Source organism: Narcine bancroftii, chromosome 6 (assembly GCF_036971445.1).
Source record: "Narcine bancroftii isolate sNarBan1 chromosome 6, sNarBan1.hap1, whole genome shotgun sequence".
NCBI classification, from domain to species: domain Eukaryota; kingdom Metazoa; phylum Chordata; class Chondrichthyes; order Torpediniformes; family Narcinidae; genus Narcine; species Narcine bancroftii.
The window spans coordinates 9,973,651-9,999,278 of record NC_091474.1 but is presented as its reverse complement, the minus strand read 5'-3'; the positions used below and the strand labels follow the sequence as shown (position 1 = coordinate 9,999,278).

The 25,628-nt window shown below is 37.7% G+C and overlaps 1 protein-coding gene across 8 annotated transcripts in view; it reads left to right on the top strand.

Moving 5' to 3' along the window:
• myt1b (myelin transcription factor 1b) overlaps nucleotides 1-11,955 on the top strand; it is a 127,778-nt gene extending 115,823 nt beyond the window's left edge. For 7 of the 8 annotated variants that reach the window (XM_069883902.1, XM_069883904.1, XM_069883907.1 and 4 more), the window contains 3 exons: nucleotides 104-207; nucleotides 2,365-2,508; nucleotides 11,533-11,955. In XM_069883902.1, the coding sequence (XP_069740003.1) occupies nucleotides 104-207; nucleotides 2,365-2,508; nucleotides 11,533-11,676 (392 nt within the window). In that variant the 3' untranslated portion in view covers nucleotides 11,677-11,955. The remainder of the gene's footprint in view (nucleotides 1-103; nucleotides 208-2,364; nucleotides 2,509-11,532) is intronic. The other variant, XM_069883906.1, reaches the window with a different exon arrangement.
• The last annotated feature ends 13,673 nt before the right edge of the window (nucleotides 11,956-25,628 follow it).

The window sequence follows — 25,628 nt, the reverse complement described above, 5'->3', positions numbered from 1 at the left end:
ACATAAATTATTTAAAAATACTTTGATTAAAATAACAACAAGGGAATGTTGTGTGAACATTATTTTCGGGATTGGCTCAAATATGCTTTTGTTTCCTCAACAGCAATAGAGAATGATGAAGAAATTAAACAACTTGACAAAGAGATCAGTGAGTTGAACGAATCTAACACAGAGATGGAATCCAATATGGTGAAGTTGCAATCACAGGTATTAATTAAAGAGAGCAGTCTTGGGCAGCATGGTGATAGAGTTAGTGCTGCTGCCACATGGTGACAGGGATCCAGGTTCAGTCCTGGCCTCAAGGGCAGTCTGCAGAGTTTGTTCCCTCCATGACTGCACATGTTTCCTCCAGATTATCTGGTTTCCTCCCACATTCCAAATTCAGGTTAATTGACCCCTACAGTAACCCTAGAATATAAAGTAAAATATCTTTGTTGGCATATAACCATATAACCATTTACGGAGCAGAAACAGGCCATGTTGGCCTTTCGAGTCCGCACCGGTTCACTGATTTTGTGAGCCCTCTTCAGGCATTGGTCCCGGTAGATCGTCATTCAATAACGATGGACGAATTCACTGCAGGTGGAATCAGTCGTTGAGCTAGCATGGAACCTGATGGGCTGAATGACCTGACCTCATTTGCTATTATAAGTACAAACATTTACAAAGAAGTCATATTTTACAACATTTTATCCCCATATTGCAACACAAATTGCTGATTTCAAATCATGCAATTTTCAGTAGAGCTAGATAAAAAGAAACCTAAAACCAAATACAGATTTACACAAAAACTCCAACAACGTCTGACAATCTAATTTCCTTTCATTAGAATACAAAGTGCTCAGCAAAATGCTCATAATTCATTGGCTATTTATTCAGAAATCCAGATGGTTTGGCATCTGGCTCACCTGGTGATGTTTTTCCTTGCTCTCTTGGTTCCCATGCTCCCTATAGAGCAGTGGTTTTCAAACTTTTTTTTTCCCACTCACATACCACTTTAAGTAATCCCTATACCATAGGTGCTCTGTGATGAGTAAGGGATTACTTAAGGTGGTATGTGAATGTAAAAAAAGGTTGATTTTGAAGGTTAAGAAAATGGTTGAGAAAAAGCTTAAATACCATTGCTATAAAGCAGTGCTTCTCAGCCTTCTTTTTTTCACTCACATATCACCTTAAGTAATCGCTTATTAACCAAAGAGCACCTATGGCATAGATAGTACTCTGTGGCTAGTAAGGGATTACTTAAAGTGGTATGTGAGTGGGGAAAATGGAGGTTGAGATCCACTGCTATAGAGCAATTGGGGCCATTATTTTCTTGCTCTCCTTTTAAACTCACTAGGGCCCTGTTTCCCATGAAATGTAGCAGGGCCCTGTTTTTCATCCTCTCTTTAAATCTACGGGTTCACTGCCAAATTGATTTTACTACATCTAAAAAGTGAATTAAAAGTGAATAACAACCAATTAATAGTATGGAAAACCTGCCAGTCACAGGTGTGCTGGATGTGCAGAGTTTTACCGTATCTAAAATTTTAAGCAGATGAAATAGATCAGGTTGTAAAACACAAAAGTATTGTTATTGTGTTCTTGATGTTTGTCATCCTTCACACATAGATTGGACCACCACCATTGTTTTTCCTGCAAAAGTTTGAAGAACAAAATAATTAAATACACTCGATTTGGACACGATAATGTTATTGCAAGATCTTTCCTGTACACAGCACCTTGAAGCTGAGTAAAGACATCTTTAGCTTGTTCAATCTCAAAAAAACACTTTTTACTTCAGCAGGAAGATTTTGTATTTCCTGTACTGACCAACCTTGGCCTCTCTGGGTGACACCCACAATTAGTCTCATTTTTCGGTTAAAAATTTATATCCTTGGAACTAAACTGTGACTTCCATAGTACCATTACAGGCAGCAAGCAAAGAAGGCATTTGTTGTAATAGTTGGATTTGAATCCCCGAAGATGTAAGGGATAAAAATCCATGTGCTTAAGCATTTGGCTTTCTCACTGAATCCTTCAAAGTACTGCACTGCTCATGGTGAAATATTCCATTCACATTTACTTGTTAACCCCTTTTTTTAAATCATTCATTCAATCACTGGCAAGAACACAATTTATTGCTAATATTTAGAACTGTAAAAGAAAAACCATGAAACATGTTATTTACGATATACTCTTCAAGAGTATAGTTGATAGTATTTGTTACATTCACATATTCTTTAATTTGCCTAAAATAATGCTGGCAGAAATGGAAACCACTGTTGGTATCTAATTACATGTATTCGTTAATTAGTTGGGAAGAGTCTAAAGTCTTTTAGTGTTCACTGAATCAATGGACTAACATTCAGTGCTATTGTTCAGATTTGCAGCATGGAAAAAAATTTGAAAACTATCGAAGATGAGAATAAAGTAATTGAAGAGCAAAATGAAGCCTTATTTAAAGAGCTGGCAGGCTTGAGTCAAGCCCTTATTCGTAGCCTTGCCGACATCAAGCTGCCTCAAATGGTAAGCTACTGTATATTCTTTTAAATACCTGATCGGTCACGGTGATGTCACGTGTAACAATATCCTGTTGATATTGAGGATAGTTGCAAACCATTGTGCTGCTAATGCCGCATTTCATTCCCTACGTGTACATACTGGTCGTTCCAGAATTGAGCTGAGAGGACCAACACAATTTTCCATTCAGAATTTTCATCTTTCTAAAAGTTTTCAGTATTAGAATTCAAAGTTAGCTTCATCCGTTATTGTTTATTGTCACTTGTACTGAATACAGTAAAAGGATTTGTTTTGCCTGTTCTTCGGTATTAGTGTTTGGCTTTGATTTGTTATATTCACGATTCAATGATGCATTTTGAAATCTGTGCTCAAGTTAATCTTCACTTCTGTGAGTTTAGCCAGGAATAAAGATTTCAAACAAGATAAAATAATTATCTGCTACACTGGTCTCAAATATTGTGACCATGTGCTTAAAAATGCTAAAGACCCTACTTCCACTACCTCTGCAGTCCTGTGCTTCCTTAAATACACGTACCCTTTCGCTCATTGTTCCATTTGTTTGTTTATCCAATATATCAGTAAATAAACTGTATGCTAGGGTGAACCAGTTAGTCGACCTTTGAGGCTCATTAGAAATTTTGGTGAATATTCAATTGCAAGGTGGATACACTTTGAGTTTGTGTCATGCATAAACTAGAAACAGGTCAACATTTCACCACTCTACAGAGGAGCAGCAAACAGAAAACTCAGTGAAAAATTGGTATTTTTCAGTGCCAAAATAAAGTTCTGTAGGTGTTGTAGTAAACCACTGTAAGGTATAATTATCTGGTCAAGCATACCTAATGGCCATTTGTACCTGTGGCCCCTCCCCACAGGTTCCTGTATAAAGGTAACTGTTCCATAGCCCCCAAAACCATTGTTTTTCCTGCAAAAGTTTGAAGAACAAAATAATTAAATACACTCGATTTGGACATGATAATGTTATTGCAAGATCTTTCCTGTACACAGCACCTTGAAGCTGAGTAAAGACATCTTTAGCTTGTTCAATCTCAAAAAAACACTTTTTACTTCAGCTGGAAGATTTTGTATTTCCTGTACTGACCAACCTTGGCCTCTCTGGGTGACACCCACAATTAGTCTCATTTTTCAGTTAAAAATTTATATCCTTGGAACTAAACTGTGACTTCCATAGTACCATTACTCCACAATAGCCTCCTGAGTGATTGATGGTGTGTCAGGTATATCATAACTTGGCCATCAGATTCAATAAACCCCTACCATGGAAAGAACAAAGTTAAACTTGCAGACCTACAAATTAGGTTCAGGAATAGGCCTCTGGTCCAAACTTGCTCTGACATTCAGAAAAATCACAGCTGATCTGTTTACATTAACGCTGCATCCATCTTATCCCCGTAATGTTTTCCATCCCCTTGCGTATCATGAATCAATCTACCTCTAATGTAAAAATACTTAAAGATATTTTATCTTTCAATCAAGTCACCTCTCAGTCTTCTCAACTCCAGCAGATACATGTACAGTTTGTTCCATAGTTCCTCATTAGACAAATTTTAGAAATTTACTTGCTGTGGCTGCACACCAGCCTTTTGTTAATTTTTTATATGACAAAGCTCTACAATCTATTACCATTTAGATAAAGTTTTTTTTTCCTGCCGAAGTGGAAAATGTTGCATTTTTTTAACATTGTACTCCATTTGCTAAATAATTTCCCACTTGCTAAACTGTGCTGTGGGAAGCAAAATGGTGCAATTAGTAGAACCACTGCTTCACAATGCAGAGACCTAGTTTCAGACCTGACTGGGTGTTTACTGTGTGGAGCCTGCATATTTCCCCTTCCACACAAAATGGAGTGGGCACAACCCAGTACATCACAGGCAAAACTCTCTCCATCATCGAGAACATCTACAGGGAATGTTGCCATTGGAAAGTAGCAACAATCATCAAGGATCCACACCACCCACACACACACTGTTCTCGCTTCTGCCATCAAGAAAGAGATACCAGTGCCACTGGACCTGTATCACCAAATTCAGAAACCATTGCTACCCCTCCAGCATCAAACTCCTAAGCAACAAACTCAATCAGGAACTCATTTAAGGGCTCTTACTTTGTACATTAGATATTACTGAATATTTTGTTTTTTCTGTATTTGCACAACCAATTTGTTTACATTTCTCTCTTTTATATACATAATTTTCTGCTTGAGTACAGTTTGCAGTTACCGTTAATTAGCAATTCCGTCTGGCCCGCAGGAAAAAGAATCTCATGGATGTATGTGATGTCATTTTTATACTCTGACAATATATTTGAACTTTGAACTTTATTGTATTGATAAGTAATAGAACCCAGGAGGACAATGTAGTGAATGGAGCAAGATTATCCAATGATGAGAATGTTGGGAGAGTTCTAAAAAATGTAATTATTGAGGTGCAAATGGAGGACGGATGATGTGTGAAATTGTTGGGCTGAAGGGCCCATTTCTGTGCTCTATCACTCTATGAATCTGTATCTATATCCCTCTGCAGTTTTCTTTCTGACCTCTTCATAACTTGCTTTCCTCACTATTTTTGTATCATTAGAATTTAGCAACCATATCTTCTGTGCTCTCATCCAAGTCATTTATACAAAGCACTTTACTGTTTTGTTATTATGTGCCTAACAAATGAAGTGTTTGAAATTCTTCAGCAGCAGAAACTTCATGTTTGTGTTTCTAAATAGATAACAGGAATATAGCAGCTGCAAAGAGACTTTAACAGTGTGTTCAGAATCCCTTTTACATTTGTGCATCCATGCTATATTTTTCAGCTGTTTAACAGGAAGGGACAATTACACCCATGAATAAATAAGTGTGTGACCTGATCTTTGCTATCTGCTTTAATAGAACGCTCTAGTCAGAAACCATTATGAATTGTGAGCTGGGGATCATTGGTGGATCTGTGTTATCATCCGCGATCTGATTACTTTGGTACAGCTTCTATACTTGATATTGACGTCAGAATTAACCCTGCTTCATTATCTAGATCATCGTCTTTTCAGTTCTTCTGGACTCTATTTGTACAGTTTTCAGATACTCTGGGCCCACAGTCTTAAAGCTTTTAGCCCCAAGTGTCAAAACAAAAGGATGGCAAATGGCATTTGGTGATAACCAAGATGCAGAAATTATGATTATTTACTTGTTAAATCACGTAAAAATTATGAAGTAAAATGGTTTCTTCAGTTTCTAAAAGGTCATTATCGATATCATAAAGTATATTTTCTTTCTTTTCTCTGTGTTAGAAAGACATACAAATATGAACAGATCATAAAAATTAAACCTCAAAGTCCAGTTAAGTCAAATTTATTATCATCTGATTGTACAAGTACAATCTGACAAAATAGTGTTCTCTAGTCCTCAGTGCAAAACACGCAGACTTACAACCAGACATAACACACATACAAACAAATAGTACATTCGAAGGACAAGTATTCATACTGTATATAGAAATACATAAATCAATGATAGGGTTGTATTATAGACCGCCCAATAGTCAGAGAGAATTAGAGGAGCAAATGTGTAGAGAGATAGCAGACCGATGTAGGAAACAAAAAGTTGTGATACAGGTACACGATCCTTTATCCGGAACCCTTGTGTTCCGAATTTCGGATTTTTCCAGATTTCGGAAAGCCCACCCGAATTGTGATGCCGTATCCACACCCATCCCCTTCCAGTCGCCCGGCCGTCTCCCCCAACCTCGGTCCTTCGGACGCCTCCCACAACCGCCGGTCCCCACTTGCCAGATTTTGGAGCTTTCCAGATTTTAGATGTCCAGATAAAGGATTGTGTACCTGTAGTAGGAAATTTTAATTTTCCACATATTGACTTGGAGTCCCATACTATAAAATGGGCTGGATGGCTTGGAGTTTGTCAGATGTGTTCAGCAAAGTTTTCTAAATCAAGATATAGGGGTACCAATGAGAGAGGATGCTGTACTTGATCTCCTATTAGGGAACCAGACAGGTCAAGTGACAGAAGCATGTGTAGGTGAACATTTTGGGTCTAGTGACCATAATGTCATTAGTTTCAAGTTAATTATGGATAAGGATAGGCCAGGACCTCAGTTGAGATTCTAAATTGGAGAAAGGCCAATTTTTGTGGAAATGAAAAAAGATCTAGGAAGAGTGGATTTGGGATGTTGTTTTATGGCAAGGATGTGTTAAATAAGTAGAAGGCCTTTGAAGGCATAATTTTGAGAGTTCAAAATTTGCATGTTCCTGTCAGGATTAAAGGCAAAGCTAACAGGCATAGGGATCCTTGATTTTCAAGGGATATTGGTGAACTGGTTAAGAAGAGAGAGGTGCATTGCAGGTATAGGCAACAAGGAGAAAATAAGGTCCTAAAAGACTAGAAAATGTAAGAAAGAAATCAGGAAGGCAAAAAGACATTATGTTGTTTTGGCATATAATGTGAAGGTAAACCCAAAGGGTATCTACAAGTATATTAAAAGTAAAAGGATAGAAGGTGGGGGGCAGGGTGATGGTGGTAGCAGGGATCAGCCAGTCGACCGGGGAGGGGGATGCTAACTGGGACCTACCTGTCATTAATGCCATCCACCACTCTGACATTGGACATGAGGGAGCTGTTTTCATTGCATCAGGTATCACTGCGTCACTAGACGCAGGTGAGGTGAGGTTGTATAAATATTGGCGAGGTCAAATTTGGAGTATTGTGCACCATTCTGTTGCCAAACTACAGGAAGGACATCAATAAGATTGAAAGAATGCAGAGAAGATTTATTAGGATGTTTTCGGGTCTGCAGGAGTTGAGTTACAGGGAAAGATTAAACAGGTGAAGACTTTATTCCTTGCAGCGTAGAAGAATGGGAGATTTGATAGTGGTTTACAAAATTATGAGGGGTATAGACCGGGTAAATGCAAGTAGGCTCTTTCCACTTAGATTAGGAGAGATAAATACGAGAGGACATGACTTTTGAGTGAAAGGGGAAAGGTTTAGGGGAACATTTGGGGGAACTTCTTCACTCAGAGAGTAGTGGGAGTATGGAATGAGCTGCCATCTGACATGGTAAATATGGGCTCACTCTTAAATTTTAAGACTAAATTGGATAGATACATGAATGGGAGAGGTCTGGGGGGTTTTGGAATGGGTTTAAGTCAATGGGACTAGCGGAACACAGACTAAAAGGCCTGAATGGCCTATTATCTGTGCAATAGTGTTCTATGGTTCTAATGTTTCATATATATGAGATATATATGAATACTTCATGTTAAGTTAATGTTAAGAAAAAAGGACGATTTTGGAGCATTCTCTTTCACTCAATGTGTGCAACCATTTATGGCATACAGGGCTTTGCACATAAAGAGAGCCCGTTAAAGAAGATGGTAGGTCCCTCATGTATATGTGAAAATAGTCAAAGGGGTCCCTCAATTACATAAGTTAAAGGGACTCTTGGCTAGTCTACAGCTCCTGACAGAATAGGGATCAGATTAAATAGAGTAAGTGCCAGGCCTTTGCAACTTTGAGGAACAGGAATATTGACCCATTCTATTTCTAGAACCTGTTGCCCCTTACTTTGCACTTATTTTCCAGGTACTTCCAAAGGGACCTGGTGACTTTTCACAGGGATTACTGCATGCTAGAACACCAAGCTTTTAGCAAGCCATGTAGTATATTTGCCTCAGTACAAAAGGATTTGAGTACAGAAATAAAGAATATCCTTCTGCACTAAGATGGCAAGACTGAACCTGAAACATTGTGGTGGTGTGTGCGCGAGCACAGAGGGATGAACTGAGACAGCAGGCTGTGAGCTCGTTATACACAACTAGTTTTCTTCGAGTTTTGCACTGCAACCTTTACATACCAGAATTCACATCATGCGGACATAAGCGCATACGCGTACTTCCAATCTGTACCGGAAGAGAAGGACCCACGACACTAACTTTGTCACGGCTGCTCTGCTGACCATGCGTATTAAGTGGAGCCAGTTCACTGCTACAAATATGTGCGCCGCCACACAAAAGAAATTCACACTTGCAATGCAAGGACTATGGCAAAAGTCCCCGAAAGATTGAGTCCTGGGAGGAGATACTGTCCCATGAGGAAAGATTAAGAAGCTTGGGCCAATACTCATTAGAGTTTAGAAGAATAGAAAATGATCTCATTGAAACATAATGGAGCTTGACAGTAGATTCCGGAATGATGAATCCCCTATGCACATAAAATACTAAATTTTGTTAACTTCTGTTTGCCATAAAGGCACACAAATAGGCACCACCAGAATCACACCCCCAATAATAAGAGAAAGGGAGGCAAAAGAGTCCCTTCAGAGACATCAAGTGTCTATGGATTCGCCCCCTGTTCTCCCCTAACCTCTGTGGCCGCATGGCCTCCATCCATTGCAGCTGTGAATGAGCTCCTGGTTCCGAGCCTCCGATACAATTAGTACCTGCAGCCTTTTGGGAATGGTTAGTGCAGGAAAGTGGGACTGAGGTAAATGATAACCCATAATTTTAACAAATAGCAATGTAACAGAATGAGTTGAATGGTCTATTCCTGCTTCTATTTCTTATGACTTATAAAAAATATTCACTCTTTGATGTTAGTTAAATGAACTGAATGTGATCACTGAAGAGGCAGATGAGGTTAGCTTATTTTGTTTGTTGCAGAAATTGTCTAATAATCATTATATGTTGTGGAGTAGGGCTTTTCTGAAAGAATAAAACAATCTACTCTTAGTATTGAGTATTGCTTATTTCACTCACTGGAAAAATGAATACCAAACAAAAAATAAAGCATAAATTTGAAAGAATAAAAGATTGATATTTAGCTGGTTAATATAGCTACTGTTAAATTTTCGATGAAGCTTTCTTTGCACTTTTACCATTTTCATATGAAATTAAATAATAATCTTCAAGCCTATTGGTTCAGTTGAAACAAGCAAATAAATTGTGGCTCAAAGTGGATTAATCGCATGCATCATGAACAAAAATCATACTTGGCATTACAAAATCCATGAGAGGTTATTGTAATCTACAAAAAGCTTCTATTTGAGGTACTGACTTCAGTTAAACCTCATCAAGAATTGAGATTGAGAGGACTTTAATTTCCTCTGGATTAATAACAAATGTTTTGAGGCAATGACATCTACATCTTTGTACAGTGTTTGTGAAATAAGCATTGTTTTTGAATTGTGTACTGCAGCATTGAGATCTAAAATTCAACTGAGATTAAAGGGCACCTTTTGGCTTTTCTCAGCTACATTCTGTATTGCTTTTAATAACAGCCACAAGATGTTATCTTTATTAAAATACAAGCTTTTTTTCTCCAATTTGAAATGTATTAATCAAATTACCACATTACAAATATCCTTTTAAATTTGAAAGATGCATAAAAATAATACCTATTCCAAATTTCTGAAATAGCCATAAATATTACCCTTTTTCCTAATTATTTATTGCCATGAATCTGAACTATACATTGTCTCAAACATGTATTGAATTTTCTCAGCCCCGTTGACCAGTGTCCATCCAATGAGTTGCAGAAACTCATATCTACCCAGATATCAACTCATTGTGTGACAAATGTAAAAGATTTGAAGCTTCTTTGATACTTGTGTTTTGGATTTGTCCCAATTTAGCAGAATATTGGATATCTATTTTCAGAACATTTTTAGCCATTTTTAGGGATCAATCTAGAACCATATCCACTGATTGCAACGCTTGGCTTCTCCAGTGATGTAAAGTTATATTTAACGTCTAACCAAAAACGGGTCTTAGCATTTTCTATATTACTGGCTAGAAGAGGAATATTGGTTAAATGGAAAGAGGACTCTCCACCCACTCCTAGTCAATGGTTACTGGATATTATGTCCTTTCTAAGTTTGGAAAAAAATCAGACATAATGATAGGAAGATTTAGATCTCCTTTGATAAGACTTGGGGTCCATTTATAGCTTATTTTCATAATTGGAATGATCAAGGTGCAGAGATGCAGTAAATAGGCATGTTTCGTTGGATCTCCGGATACCATTGCTCAATTTCAAGTCTGCTTGAATACGAATTTCAACGTTGATTGGTGGATGGGGTTAGATCTTTACAATCAACCTTTTCTCTTTTTTCTTTTTTACTAATCACTATATGTTTAGATTGGAATAAGTGTCCATGTAATATTATTATTTCTCTATGATATGATTCCAATCCAAATGTATATTATATTTAATTTATATGGACTTATGATCAAAATAATTTTAAAAGAAAAGAAAATGCATATTGCATTGTTAGATGTGTAATCTAATTCAACTGTATCTTCCCTACCCGCTTCCTCACTGCCTCTACACAATGTTCATAGTATCAGTGCACATTGTTTTATTGGCTCTATTTAAAATAAAAGGATGATCATGTAGTTTGTGACAGCCAAATTGTAGATTTTGTTAGCATCACCCAGTTTAGAGTAAGTTGCACATATTAGTAGCATTCCAACTGGCCAATATAAACAGCCTTGCTCACTACATGGCTGTCCATATTATGGAATATTATCTGCATACTGCATATTTTTCATGGTAACTAGCCTGCATAATTGGGATAAGCTGTAGTTTCTGTTCTTTAAACATTATATATTCTAAGTCAGTCACGTTATTTGTTGAAATGTAATATAGCTTCTGTGAGTATAACACCCTATCCATCTTCAACAAATTGGCTGGCAGTGGGACAGTTAATGACAACGAATTTGCATTTGAAACAGAAAGGTCTTAAAATGGTATCTTGAGGTTATCTCATGCTCAACGTCGTCGTGTTCTCTGACCGAGCCCAAAATTTGACTTAGTTGTGGAAGATGGAAGTTTGCAAAGAGTCCATTCAAGCTGTGTAAATAACAGATTGACTTTCAGAAAGCATGTGTTCATATAAAGATAAGAATTACAAGCTCCAGTCAGACAAATGTTAAAATTTCTTTACTCAGTGTGCCCTTGTAAGTCATTTCTGTTTTAACTCTCATTTTTTTGTTGCTTCTGTTATTGTTCAGCAGGAACCAATCAGTGAACAGAACTTTGATGCCTATGTTAATACCCTCACAGATATGTATACCAATATGGAATGCTACCAGAACCCAGAAAATAAAGCACTACTGGAAAGCATTAAACAAGCTGTAAAGGGCATTCAGGTCTAAAGAAAAACATTGTATATGAACTGTTCAAGTACCCTGTAAATACAGTACATTTGTGATTGATATTGGTTTAGAAATATTTATAGCAATTACGAAAATAGAAATTGCACTTGTTTAGAACAAGTAGTCTGTAACCTTATTGTGTAAATTTCAAAATAACGTTTAAATTGAATCTGGAAAACAAATATGTAAACTATTCTGTATGTTGACTCTTTCTATTTATTTAATGTTTGTCTATTTATTTAACTTTTTTTTAATCCAGATAAAACTGAATTTTTAAAATAACCTGATTCTGGAGTGCGTGAAAGCAGTGATATTTTTATGTTGCTCCAGATTAAGCTGTTTTACGAAGTTAAGACAAGTCAAGTTATTTTTGTATTGTATTATTTATTACTTTATTAATGTGATTTATTCCCTTTTTATGTGGAGTGAGAATATTTTATAACTGACATGTTTTGATAATTTTTCAGAAAATATTCTGATTTTGTTAATATTTTTTCCTATTCATGAAAATATTTTTCAGACATTGCCACCACTAAAGCAAAATTATGAATTAACTACTATTTATTTGATATTTAAGAAAATTAATTTAAAGAGTCCTTACTGTAATACTTAAGAGCCATTTTTTGTGATTGATGTATATTTATTTTGTAAGTCTATGTGTCTGTTATGTGACATTGGATTTGGAATCAGCATAGTCTGAGAACTTAAATGTATTGTAGAATGAAGCAGTTAGAAGCCTTCTTCTTAATAATTTGAACAGTTTCAAAGAAGATGAAATGATAAAGAAATTTTAATATGGGACGTTTACAGCCTTTTTACAGTAACATCAGCTTTACACAATTACATTGTGGTTCTATTTCATTTTTTTTTCCTTCATTGGACAAAATAAAACAGAGAGAAAAAAAAAACAATAATTGGTTTAAAGTTTAAACCACTCATCATTTCTAGGGCAGTAAGTACAAAAGGAAAGAGCAATGGCAGACTTCTGTACAATGTACTGGAGTCCTGCTGTACTTTAACGCATTCCAGATACTGAACTGTGTTTGAATTTGTTGAAGTCTCAGGTCATTAATACTTGGGATCAGGGCATTGAGTGGCATTCTTGCCTCAATGAAAGATATGTAATTTATAAGTTATGTTTGTAAAAAACTGAACTTTGTTGCAGTGCTGAGTATTGTAATTATTTACTGAAGTAAGCACTGGTTCCAACACTGTTTTAGTGCAATTTTTTGTTGTGATTGTGCATCCAAATGTATGTATCTATGTTAAAAGACAAAATTACTGTTTACTCGTATAAATACTTACATCTTGTTGTTCCATCTACATAATGAAATAAAACAAAACTAATTAAAAGATGGATGTGTCTGATAGTTACAGTGAAGAATCATGTTTCATTTGCAGTTTTAAGTAAATTTACTTTCACTGTTGGTTTATTTCAACAATAAATCTCTCTCTCAAGCTCTGGCTACCTGTTTTATGACAAGAAGGTACTGCTCAAGTGATGCTGAGTTTTAACCTTGTCGACCATGTCATGTCATCGCTGAAAATAGTAACAGTCTAAGAAAATTTTGAGGTTGATGGCATTTATCGAAAAATATTTTAAGATTGACAGATGCTTGGAATCAGCATGAAATAATGTATTAAAAACCTTTTAAGTATCTGCAGCAAACCTTAAGATTGGCAATTTTATACAATCACATGTATATGAAAAGGTATTCTTCTGTTTACATGTGCTTGTATATAAGATTCTACCTTCAAAGGCTAATTACGGTGATTAAGTATGCTTAAGATCTGTTAAAGGCTTTAATAACTTACAGATCAAATTACAAGTATTTTCTGTGAGAAAGTTACTTTGAGATTGACAGATACTTATAAATCAGCCTCTCTTCAAGATCAGAAGGAGGGGTGTAGAAAAATGATGGTCAATATCATACCAGGAATCAGCAATGAATGGATCTGAAGAGCACAAGCATCCAGAGGGAAAGGTCTGGGTGGATCAGGATTACTGAAGTCATGATAGGGTCTGCAGGTTGTGATGAAGGCTTCTGGCCAAAGAAGGAGGAGGCGGCAGAAGAAGAGTTTGATGTCTTTTCTAGTGGGGAACCTATTGAGATGGGAATAATGGGGGGGGGGGAGGAGGGGGGCGGGGAGGGGAAAACCTGAGGTCTCTACTGAGAACTAATCGTTGTTGATCCAGGAGAGAAGATCAGAGGTAGTGATGAAAACAACTTAGGGATGAGACTGGGGGATAGATAAGGTCTAAGGAAAGGAGGGAGAGAACAATCTCAAGGGATATTAGAATGCAAAAACTGTTGGAATTGTTTCCCTTCCCTTCTTTTTCCCTCTAGAAGTGGAGGACATATCCAGTGTTCCTGTTCTGTATTTTATAATAGCTACATTTTTTCAGTTTTATTTCTCTAACTCTCTAATTCATTCCTTGCAGTAGAAATGTGTTTACAGCTTATCCTACAGTCATGCTGGTTTTGCCTTACCAGAGACCTCCCTCACCCCAGCTTCCTGCAGCTTAATCGGCTTCTTTTCTCTCCTTCCCAGTTCTGATGAAGGTCCATAATCCTGAAATGTTAGCTTTGTTTGTCTTCCCACAGAAGTGGCCTGCTGATTATTCCATTTTCTGTTTTTATTTTAGAATTAGTAGCATCTGCATTTTTTTAAATTTATGATCGGCACTTTAAGTCAGTGGACAGGGGGAAAGTGTTTATAAGCTTTAGGCTCTTTGTAAAAAGCGTTCATTATTAAGGGATTTTCCACCTCAACAAGACATGGCAGTTAATGACCTTGAAGGTTCTCCTGTTTGGCCAGTATTAGATCTTCTGTTGAAGCTTTTGTCTGTATAGGGAAATGGGAGATGGAGGTAATGAATCCTGTTGTATTGAATTACAAGGAGAAATAACCCATTAGAATATACTGTATAGTGATACAAACATTTCAGAAGATCTCACCTTGTAGCTGCTAAGATTAGTAGCATCAGGATGGCCAGTGCTCAAACAATCTACTCAGAATCATGAACCTTCTCTCATCAGCGAAATTCCATTATATCATATTTCTTCCATGACCTTTTACTCTTGGTTACAGCAGGTACTCTCACTTCATTGGGAGAATCAGAACATAAGTTTAAAAGTTACATATAATGCCTGATGAGAATCAATAAAAGATCCTGATTTGCAATGTTGACTTATTATTTCTACCCGTGGATGCTTTCTGACCCACTGAGTTCCTCCAGCTTCACAATAACTGAGACCATGCTTGCAAACAGACTTTGCAGTTTTGTGCTGTCTTGTTTGAGTTTCAAGCAATCATTGCACTGACCATTGCAGCCAATATAGAAAAATTGTCTTTAGTTGCTGGTGATACATAATAGCATACTTTATTTTGAATTGTCCTTAAATACTTGTGAACATCAGGGACATTACTAGATCTCAAAGTATTTCAATGGGATTTACAATCACTGAACCCTAAGTTTTCTGGAGAATTGATTCTAAACTACTGATTAGGTAAGAGCTGGCTTTCACAGAAAGCTTGAATTGGCAGATTTCAAACTGGCAGATTTTAGGTTGAGGAAATGAACATCCGATGTGCTTGAAAATTATTACAGTGCTCTATCACAGAATATATAATGCATTATTAATGAAATGGAACCTTGTTTAATGTGGACTTTCCTTTAAGATGACTAAATGCTGTAAATAAACTCTTTGTTAGCAGTCCCTTGGATTCGAGGATGAGTTGCTTCCGCTTTCGGTTGGTCCTCAGGTGGCTGATGAGACCAACATGGCTCCTGCAGATTCTCCCACTGGTGACTGATGGAACAAGCAGGTGAACAGTTTCGGAGGTCGTGAGTTCATTTTGTCACTTGTACTAGCTTTCTATATGCTCCCTGGTGCATGGATTTGAGTTTCTTAATGCCATTCCAAGTGCTCTTCACTTTAAGAAGTTGCGTGCCAAATTTTCTCATGTCATTTGGAAATATGTGCTTTTCATGGAAACATCCCTGTTAGACTGGAAGAGGTCATTGGAATTGATGGAGTATGTGGAGACAGTGATATCTATCCAGTGCTTTGAGTTGCCTGATAGGGGTTTCATAAGCAAACAGGAGGGCAGCGATCTTCGCTGCCCCACAGATGAAGGCAATGATGAATTTCATCACTGATGGCTGCTTTAATTGATGACTGTGAGAAATGCACTTCTTGAGGGTCACCAGAATTTAAATTTCAGAGAATTTTGCAAATTGAAATATGTATTTTTCTCATTGCTTATCAGAAGACTCCAGTATTTAGAAATGTTTCCATCTGGAACAAAAACGTTTTCTGAAGAATTGAATCTTTATACTAAACTGTTATTGATTTATTGAAAGATGCGTTAATAAGCTGCTGTTTTGAAAGCACAAGCATATTTTTATATAATATTCAAAAACCAGAATTGTCAAGTAAATCAAATGTTACGAGCCCAGAGGACCCCAAAACCCAGCAGCAATAGAAATTCACCAAGACAAATGGTTACTTAAACAAAAATTGCTTTTAATTATCTTTAAACATGAAAACAGGATCAAACTTTAACTTATTACTATTAATTTAACCTTACTTAACCCCCCTTCTAATTCTAACCGCATGTGTATGTAATGTGTATAAGTTCAGGAAAGTTCTTTGATTCACAGTCCAATCTCACTTCTCATTACTCCAAGTTCAGCAGTATCAGGCAATTCTTATACTATGCATAGAATGTAACATTTATGAATTTTCACCAGGCTCTGGTGTTGAATGGTTCCTGTTCAGGAAGGTTCTTGTCAGTTTAAGAGAGAAATATTTGTTGCTCATTGGACACACACAAACTGATCTCCCACGATCAGTCACTTCAGTGTCTTGCCGAAGAAACTTGGCCCATCGTGGGTTTTCCAAATGATAACCTTTTCTTCCAGGTCACCACAGAGTTCCTCTTGTTTCCTTATTTCAGGTGAAACACTCTAGCCAACCATTTCCTCTTGAAAGGACTACAAGGATTTTCAACAGTTTGAACTTAGAACTTACAACCCATCTTCAAAATGGGGTTTTCAACAAGCCTGCCAGCTTGCCAATTTGCAGCTTCCAAAAGCTACTGTAGAACTAACCTCTCTCTCTCTAAAAGTGAAATCCTGTTTTTTTTCCTCTCTCTGCTTGTAAAAACCAGAACACCTCGTCAAGGCTCCAAAACCCAATCCTTGAAAGATCTTATCAGCACTTTGAGCCTGGACTGTTTCATTTGCACCTGCTTTGGAAATTCTTTCCAAAGCAGTTTCATTGTCTTTGAAAAATCACTGGTGCCTAAATGTCTAGCTTCAGCCAAAGCTCCTGCATTTTAAATGAGATATGTTTTGTTACTCTGTTTGTGGTGGCCTACACTGACCCCCACAATCTATCTCTTTTAATATAACCTGTAACACAAGGCTCATATGAACTGTAGCTTAATTGTTAATTCAGTCAGCAGAATATAATATACTTGTCATTTTCAAGCTTAAGATTGGTAGTGTGAGTCAGATAATTCTACACTTAGCAAAATACAACATCCAAAACAGTGCCTGCTGGGGCATTTTTTCTATGCGTATATGGAGAAAATAATGAGTGTCATTCTCTGACCTAGAAAAAGTTAAATGGAAATGTTTGCTTGCTATAAGGTGTGAAACTTGCGCAATAAATTAGAGCTTTGATCACCTGTTGACCTTAACCCTGTATTTGTCATTCAACAAGCAAACCTTTGAAGAGTTGCAGTAACATATTTCACCAAATCTAATTATATAAGTTGCGTGAAGATTTTCTTTTTCAGTTGCAGGTTCATTTGCAGAGTGTAATAATTTTATTGATTATTATATTAATTTCAGGTTGTGTGCATGTGCGTGCATGTACATGTGTGTGCGCGTGTCCATGCGTGTGTGTGGTTGCGATCCTTATTAGACTAGTAAAAAGATTCCCAGCCACTGCCTCTTGGTCTATTCTGGCCAGATGCACTTGGGATTCTACAGAGAATTACTTTCAGGGTTCAATGGGGGTTGGGGGGGCTACACATATTGAAAGGAGATCGTGCCATTATCTTTCTTTGTAACTTTTTTCTTAAATATTTAAATTTAGACATACAGCCCGGTAACAGGCCCTTCCAACATGAGCCCATGCTGCCCAGTTGGACCCAATTAACCCACAACCCCACACATTTTGAAAGGTGAAAGAAAACTGAAGCACCTGGAGGAAATCCACACAGACGTGGTAGAATGTGCAAACTCCTTACAGAACCTTGCTGGTTCTGTAATAGCGTTGTGCTAACTGTTGCACTAACCATGCTGCCCTTCAAGTTTCAAAGTCTGCAACCTAGCAGGATTTTTCTATTATACCTTCATCTTGAATTCCTTTCTTAAAATCCCATCTCTTCCAAAGAGCCTGAAGCCATCACATTGACCTCTGCACTTGCATCCCAGTCAAAATGACTTGGGAAGTTAGGATAATGTGTATAAAAACACAGAAATGCTGGAGGAACTTAGCAGGTCTCGCAGCGTCCATCAGAGGTCATGATATACCTGAGCCTTTCTTTAAATTATGCAATGCCATCCACCCTTTTTAATAAAAGAATTCTGAATTAAAACCTCATTGAATCAAATACTAATTATACAAAGTGTAAGAAGATTGCTTCCATATTTGTGTTATAATGAGGTAGAACTGCTTGGGAATCTTATTTATATTCCATTTGTGTGTGGAAGATTACTTGACAGCATCAAACAGGAATTATTCCAACTAATGAATCAATGTCACCTTTAGCAAAATTAAGAGTTGTGATATGGTTCCCATTAGTCGAAAGTTACTGGAGTACTTCAAGCCATTCCAGGTTGTAATTATAATGTAATTTGTTCAGACCTGGTTACCTACCAACAACGAAGTAGTAATTTAAATTTTTATTTAATATTCTAATTGTGTTATTCAAATTGGATATAAAATGATTTACTATTTAACATTTAATTTTAACATTTATTTTACTATTTTGGTGTTATAATTTCTAAAAATAAGCGTAATAAATACAACAACTCTTATTGATTGCATCAAATGCTTAAGCCTTTATCATTACATGCTCTTAGCAGCATAAATAAATGTTGTGGTGGTAAATTATAGAAGTCAGGAATGTTATTTCTGTTGAATTAGCTTATGTCAGCCAGAATGAACTGACAATTTCTTCTGTTCCTGGGGTGCAGAGGGGAGTATCAAAGAAAATAAGTGAGTGATCTTGGGCCTGATTCTTCTTGAGTAACAGCTGTTATAACATATTTTTAGATGGCTGGTAAGAACGCTGATGGAAAGAATTATAAAGGGTCTGATCACCTGAAGGATTTATCAGGTATCAGGGACTGCCGACAAGGCTTCAGGAGAACGTGTCTTTCCTACGGACCTTAAGGATTTGTGAGAGCAAGAGCCCTAAATATTGGATAATGGCTGTTATGATTTATCTGGGTAGAATCAGCAAAACCAGCCCAAGGGTTTGGAAAACTTTAAGCATGTAAGTAAGTAATGCCCCAAACATTTCTGCAATCTTTTCTACCGATTTATAACTCAATTTGTGGAACTAGACAACACTACAAATTTGAAAACATACTTAATGGGATTCTGTAATTTGCCCATTAGGCAATGCTCTTCAAAGATTGCTCATATTCTTTGATGCATAGGTTCTTATCAGCATGGGTTTGTTTTATTTTCCAAGGCAAAAAAAAAGTTTAATAATGAAGTAAGTAACTAGTATGAATGAATGAAACTGATTTTATGATCAATTTGTGTGATAACATGCAAACTCCCTATGGTCAGCATGGGATTCAAACCCTGGTCCTGATCGCTGGTGCTGTAAAGGCATTGTGCTAACCTCTATGCCAGCCACGCTGCCTGTTTAGACATACAGTACGGTAACACGCCATTTCAGCCCACGAGTCTGTGCCGCAAAATTTACACCCAATTAACCGACACCCCCAAATGTTTTGAACAGTGGGAAGAAATGGAGCCCCTGGGGAAAACCCATATATACATGGGAAAAATGTACAGTGTGGGATTTGAACCCCGGTCCAAATCGTTGGTGATGTAAAGGCATTGCGCTAACCACAATGCCAACTGTGCCACACCTTCTGTCTGCTCCATGTCCATCTCAACTTCTACAACCAGGATACTCCTCCACCCTGCCTCCCCCCACTACTGATCCCTTCTCCCACCTTAAACCTTCTTCCTTCTCCTGGGCACTTTGTTTCTGCCTTTGCCCACTCTGGACCTTTATATTTCCAACTGCCCACTGAGACATCAATTGTCTTGATTTCACCACTCCCCTCATTATTCTAATCACACCCACTTAAAATGCCTTCCCCTCCAATCTCTCCACACCAATCCCAATCTCAAATCCACACATAAGAGTGGATCTGTTGAGGTCTGGTGCACTGTCCTCAATCTAGCAGAAGCCAGACCCTTACTCTTTCTTATTGCTTCAACAGGACCCCACCAAACCTCATCCAACCACCATTTCGCACACTATCTCTGAACACTTAGGCCCAAAATCTTGGTTGTATATCTTTACCTCCTTTGGATGTTGGGAGACGTGCTGACTTCGTCCAGCAATTTTGTGCTTTTACTACAAAAACAGCGACTGCAGAATTTCATGTTTCACTGTTCTCTATTGTGCTCTGCTCTAATGATAAATAGTTTCAGCATAAAACAAATGTTTTAAATTTAAACTTAATTTTTTTTAAATTTAGACATACAACACAGTAACAGGGCCCTTTCAGCCTATGAGCCCATGCTGCCCTGCAACCCTTGGTACGTTTTGAAGGGTGGGAGGAAACCAGAGCCCCCAGGGAAAACCCAAACTGACACGGGGAGAATGTACAACTCTCTTCAGACAGCGTGGGATTCAAACCCAGATCCCAATTGGTGGCGCTGTAATGGTGTTGCGCTAATTGCTACGTTAACCATGCTGCCCAAAATGGCATCACTGTCATTGAAAAAGACCCATAATCCCAAACTAAAATCTGGGCCTTTACTGGGTGACCTTTATTTCAATTTGCCGTTCATTCTCATTACTTTTTGTGAAATCTTGCTCTGCATAAAGTAACTGGCATTTTTGCCCACATACCCAAGTGCATCTTTGAAACCAATTAATTATAGGTAAGTACTTTGAGACATTTCAAAAGATGTGATAAAGTACAATTTAAATATAAGTGTTTTTTTTTAAATTTCATCCTCCTGAGAAGCATCTGCTTTCCAATTGCTGTCTCCCCACTGCTGAGATCAATACTCACTATGTCGAGAATCATAGGTATATAAACCCATGCTCCATTAACATGGCACAACACACTGAAGCTCAGTGTGTATTGCAACTACATCGGCTTGTAAAAGAATTAGTCTTTTGAAAGAAACATTGATTAGGAGTCATACTTGAATTACTCATTTACCAGCTGTTTCAACAAAATTAACTGTGCTTTTGTTGTTTTTGTAACCTGGGAAAATACTCCTTGACAAATCTTTCGTTCTGCCCTATCTATAATATTACAATTGCATTTCGAATTTAAGGGTCCCATTTGTACAATCAATAACACATTTCAATCATGTTGTAATCCTAATTTCTATGATTTATTTTAAGGTTAAATGCAAACATTCTTGAGCAATGATAATATGCTTTTCTTCAGATCAAACAAATTTATTTTAACACTTTAATATATTCATTAGTTGTATCTGACAGATGGCAGATGATGTCAGGCTTTCATGGGAAAAGCACTGAACAGCAGGAACACCAGCTTTCTGACTCACACCTAATCTGTTAATGTGCATAACTGTTTAGAAATTGTAACACAATGTTCCTTAGCAATTGATTTTAGGTTGGACTAGGATTTAAAATTAATAATAAATTGACTCAGAAATATCTAGAACATAAAATAGTGTTGACTTTCAAGAGCAAAATTTTAAAAAAACTTTTACAAAACACACAACTTTAGGAAACTCCAAAGCACTTTTAAAAGTTTGTATTTAACCGTCACCTTCTCATGTATTCGAGGCATTTCAAAACACTTCAAATCCAGTCATGTGGGTGAGTTATCTAAGGAAAGAATCTACAGGCAGCAAACAGAATGCCTGGAAACACAATGCTGGAGACGCTCAGCAGGTCAAACAGTGTCCTTTATATGGCAAAGATAAAGATATTGGGCTTGAGCCCTTCATCAAAGTCAAGCAAAATGTAGGCAGATGCCTGAGCAAAATGGTGGGGGAGAAGTACAGGTCCAAAGGCAAAAGGTAGATTCAGATTTACTATCAGAATACATACATAACATCACATACAACCCCGAGATTCTTTCTTCCTGCGGGTGCGGCAGAACTACCACTGATTGGTAGTGCAAAAAATAAACTGTACAGAACGTAAATATGTAAACAAACAAAGGACTGTAAACAGATAATGAATGTAAACAAACTGACTGTGCAATACAGAGAGAACAAAGAGAATCAATCAATAAAGTGCACAAGTAAGCATCCTTAAATGAGTCTCTGATCGAGTTTGTCATTAAGGAATCTGATGGTGGATGGGTACTGCTGTTCCTGAATCTGATGGTGTGAGTCTTGTGGCATCGATACCTCTTTGCTGATGGCAGCAGTGAGAACAGAATGTATGCTGGTTGGTAAGGGTCTGCTGGCCTCCAATGGCAGCGTACCCTGTAGATGGGGTGGGTTTTACCTGCAATGTCCTGGGCTGTGTCCACTACCTTTTGGAGGGCTTAATGCTCAGGAGTATTGGTGTCTCTATACCAGACTGTGATGCAATCAATCAGCACACTTTCCACCACACCTCTGTAGAAATTTGCCAGGGTTTCTGGTTTCATATCAAACCTCCCCAAACTCCTAAGGAAGTTGAGACACTGATATGCTTTCTTCATGATCTCATTGGTGCATTGGATCCAGAAAGATCCTCTGAGATGGTGACTCCCAAGAACTTAAATTTGCTCATCCTCTCCACCTCTGATTCCCCCAATGGTTACAGGATTGTACACCTCTGGCTTTTGTTTCCTGAAGTCAACAATCAGCTCCTTAGGTTTGGTAACATTGTTGTTGGTGCACCATTCAGCCAAGTTTTCAATCTCCATCCTGTATACTGACTCATCCTGTTCCTTTATACAACCCACTACTGTGATATCATCAACAAATTAGTGGATGGTGTTATTGTCATACTGAGCCATGCAGTTGTAGATGTAAAGTGAGTAGACCAGTGGGCTAAGAACAATACCCTGTGGTGCTCCAGTACTGATGGAGATTGTGGAGGCGAAGTTCTTACCAATCCTCACTGATTGTGGTCTGGAGGTGAGGAAATCCATGATCCATTTACACAGGTCTTGGAGTTTGCTGATCAGTTTTGAGAGGATGATGGTATTAAATGCCGAAATATAGTCAATAAAGAGCATCCTGATGTATGCATCTTTGCTGTCCAGGGCTTTGTGTAGAACCAGTGAGATGCCATCCGCCATGATAAGCGACCTGGAATGGATTCATGTCACTGCTCAGAGAGGAGCTGATATGTTTCATCACCAGCCTTTCAAAACACTTCAACACTGTTGATGTAAGTGCTATTGATTGACCGTCATTAAGGCAGGTTACTACACTCTACTTGGGCACCGGTATGATTGACATCCTGCTGGAGTGAGATATTGAACTACTCCATCTGGGCTTTCCACAGATTCGCTCTCCTGAAGGCGTTATCCTCAGACATGGACAGGATGGGATCATCAGGGGACATGGGGGTGCGGAGTGGTTGCTCATTGTTATTGTTGCCAAATTGGGTGTAGAAGGCATTCTCCGGGAGAGAAGCTTTGCCATCTGCCACTTTCCGGATTTGGTTTTGTAACAGGTTATGGCATTTAGGCCCAGCCACATCTGTCAGGTGAGTGACGTAAGAACATAAGAAATAGGAGCAGGAGTGGATCATTCAATAAGATCATGGCTGATCTGATCATTGACTCAACTCCACCTATAAAATATATATTTTTTAGAAAAGGCTTTGTAGACGCACACAATTGCGCAGAGAGAAGCCATTTTCAGAGAGGCAGCATCTGGAAAAAAGAACAATAAAAATTAGAATTGAATTGTTTGTTCAGTTGCTGGAACAATAGTGTTTGCTAAGGAGAAGCGCCTGTGTACACAAAGCGAACTCTTGGCTTCAATGATCGGTGTACACAAAGCCATGTTTGTGGTTTCAGCAGATAATATCAACTTATACTTTTGGAAGAGATGAGACTTCAAACAGAACCAGAAGTGATGATCAAAGCAAGTCATGTGACTAAAGACATTTTGAAAAGCTGCATTTTAATATTGCACCAAGGAATATCTGAGGTCAGAAATGCAGTAACATTTTGTGAGAAAAGAGCTGCTTGTGTTCTCTTTGTCAAGGGAGGAACAGAGAATTGCAGTGGCTTCAGAAAGGATAGCCACTTTGCTGCTTCTCTTGGTCAAGGGAGAGAGCAGTGCTGTGATGGCATTTTAAATAGCCACTTGTGACCGACCCAATTCTGGGTAAAATAAACTAAGATTATTCTTGTTTCTGGATCATAACCATTCTGATGGTTACTTGGTCAGGCTCATACCTGAGTTTGTGAAATCATCGTGTGAAACACAGATACTGTAACCTCCATGCAAGAGAGGAAAATCATTCATATGACGAAATAGTTCTCCGAAAACAACTCTACAACTATTTCATGAGTTTTGAGAAGTCTGAGGCCTCACATCCACTCCATAATTACTTTTGAGCAACAACTTAAAGAATCTGACTTTCAACACAAAACTGACTACCACACTTACACATATATACATTTGCGCATAGTGGGGTGAAGTTAGAGTTAAGCAAGAAGTGTAGTGTTATTAATAGTTATGAATAAAAATTATAGTTTTGAAGATATTGTCTTGGTGAATTTCTATTGCTGTTGATCTAGGTCATAACAGGTGACCATCATTGTTTCCATTTTCATCTGGAATCTCCACTTCATCCAGAAGATAGCTTTCCACAGGTCATACCTGCTCCCACTGTACTGATCTGGATCTCTGGACTTAAATGCCTATCATCTTGCTCTCAGCAGGATCCAGATTTCATTTTTCATCCAGCGCTTCTGGTTGGGGAAAACCCTAAATGATTTGGTGGGGACATCCACAGCTGTTTTGATAAAGTATGTAATAGCCTTAGTGTACTCCTTCATATTCTCAGCAAAGTTCTTGAACACCGCTGACTCGAGAAAGTCCTGTAACTGTTCTTTAGCTTCCTGTGACCATTGTCTACTGTCCTAACCTCCAGAGCCTATTTCCATAGGCTCTGTCTATATGAAATGTTGCAAGCCTCCTTTTTTTAGTAATTTACTTTGGGGGTTGGTACCAGGTGCAGAAACATTTACAGATTTCATAAGATAATTTTTACAGATGCAGGGGAACCTGACTCCAAGCCATAAACAGAGTTAATTGTCTCCATTAAGAATCAGAACAATGGATGTTTACTCAAGGAAGTGACATCTGTTCAGAGAGAAGTCATCTGATTATTGAGTCATGTTTTTGTTGGGACATTGAGATGAAACTAGTATTGATCAATCAAGTGATCTGAAAACAGAAATAAAATAACTTTGTGTGAAATGTCAGGGGAAAACAGTGATCTACTGTGACCATTGTAATGGACCTTTTTGATTCACCCGTACCTGTGTAAAGAAAGCATTTGGATTATGTCCATTCTAATGGTCATTTCATCTGACCTTTGCCTGGATTCATGGAAGCATCATGGAAGTCACAAGTTTCATTTTCCTTATGCAAGGAACAGGAGAGTTGTGACAATCATTCATATGAAAGAACATTTCTCTGGAAGCAACTTGTCAAGGATTCATAAGGTTTGAACAGTTTGAAGATGCATTGTTTCAACTACTGCATAATTATTTCTGCACACCA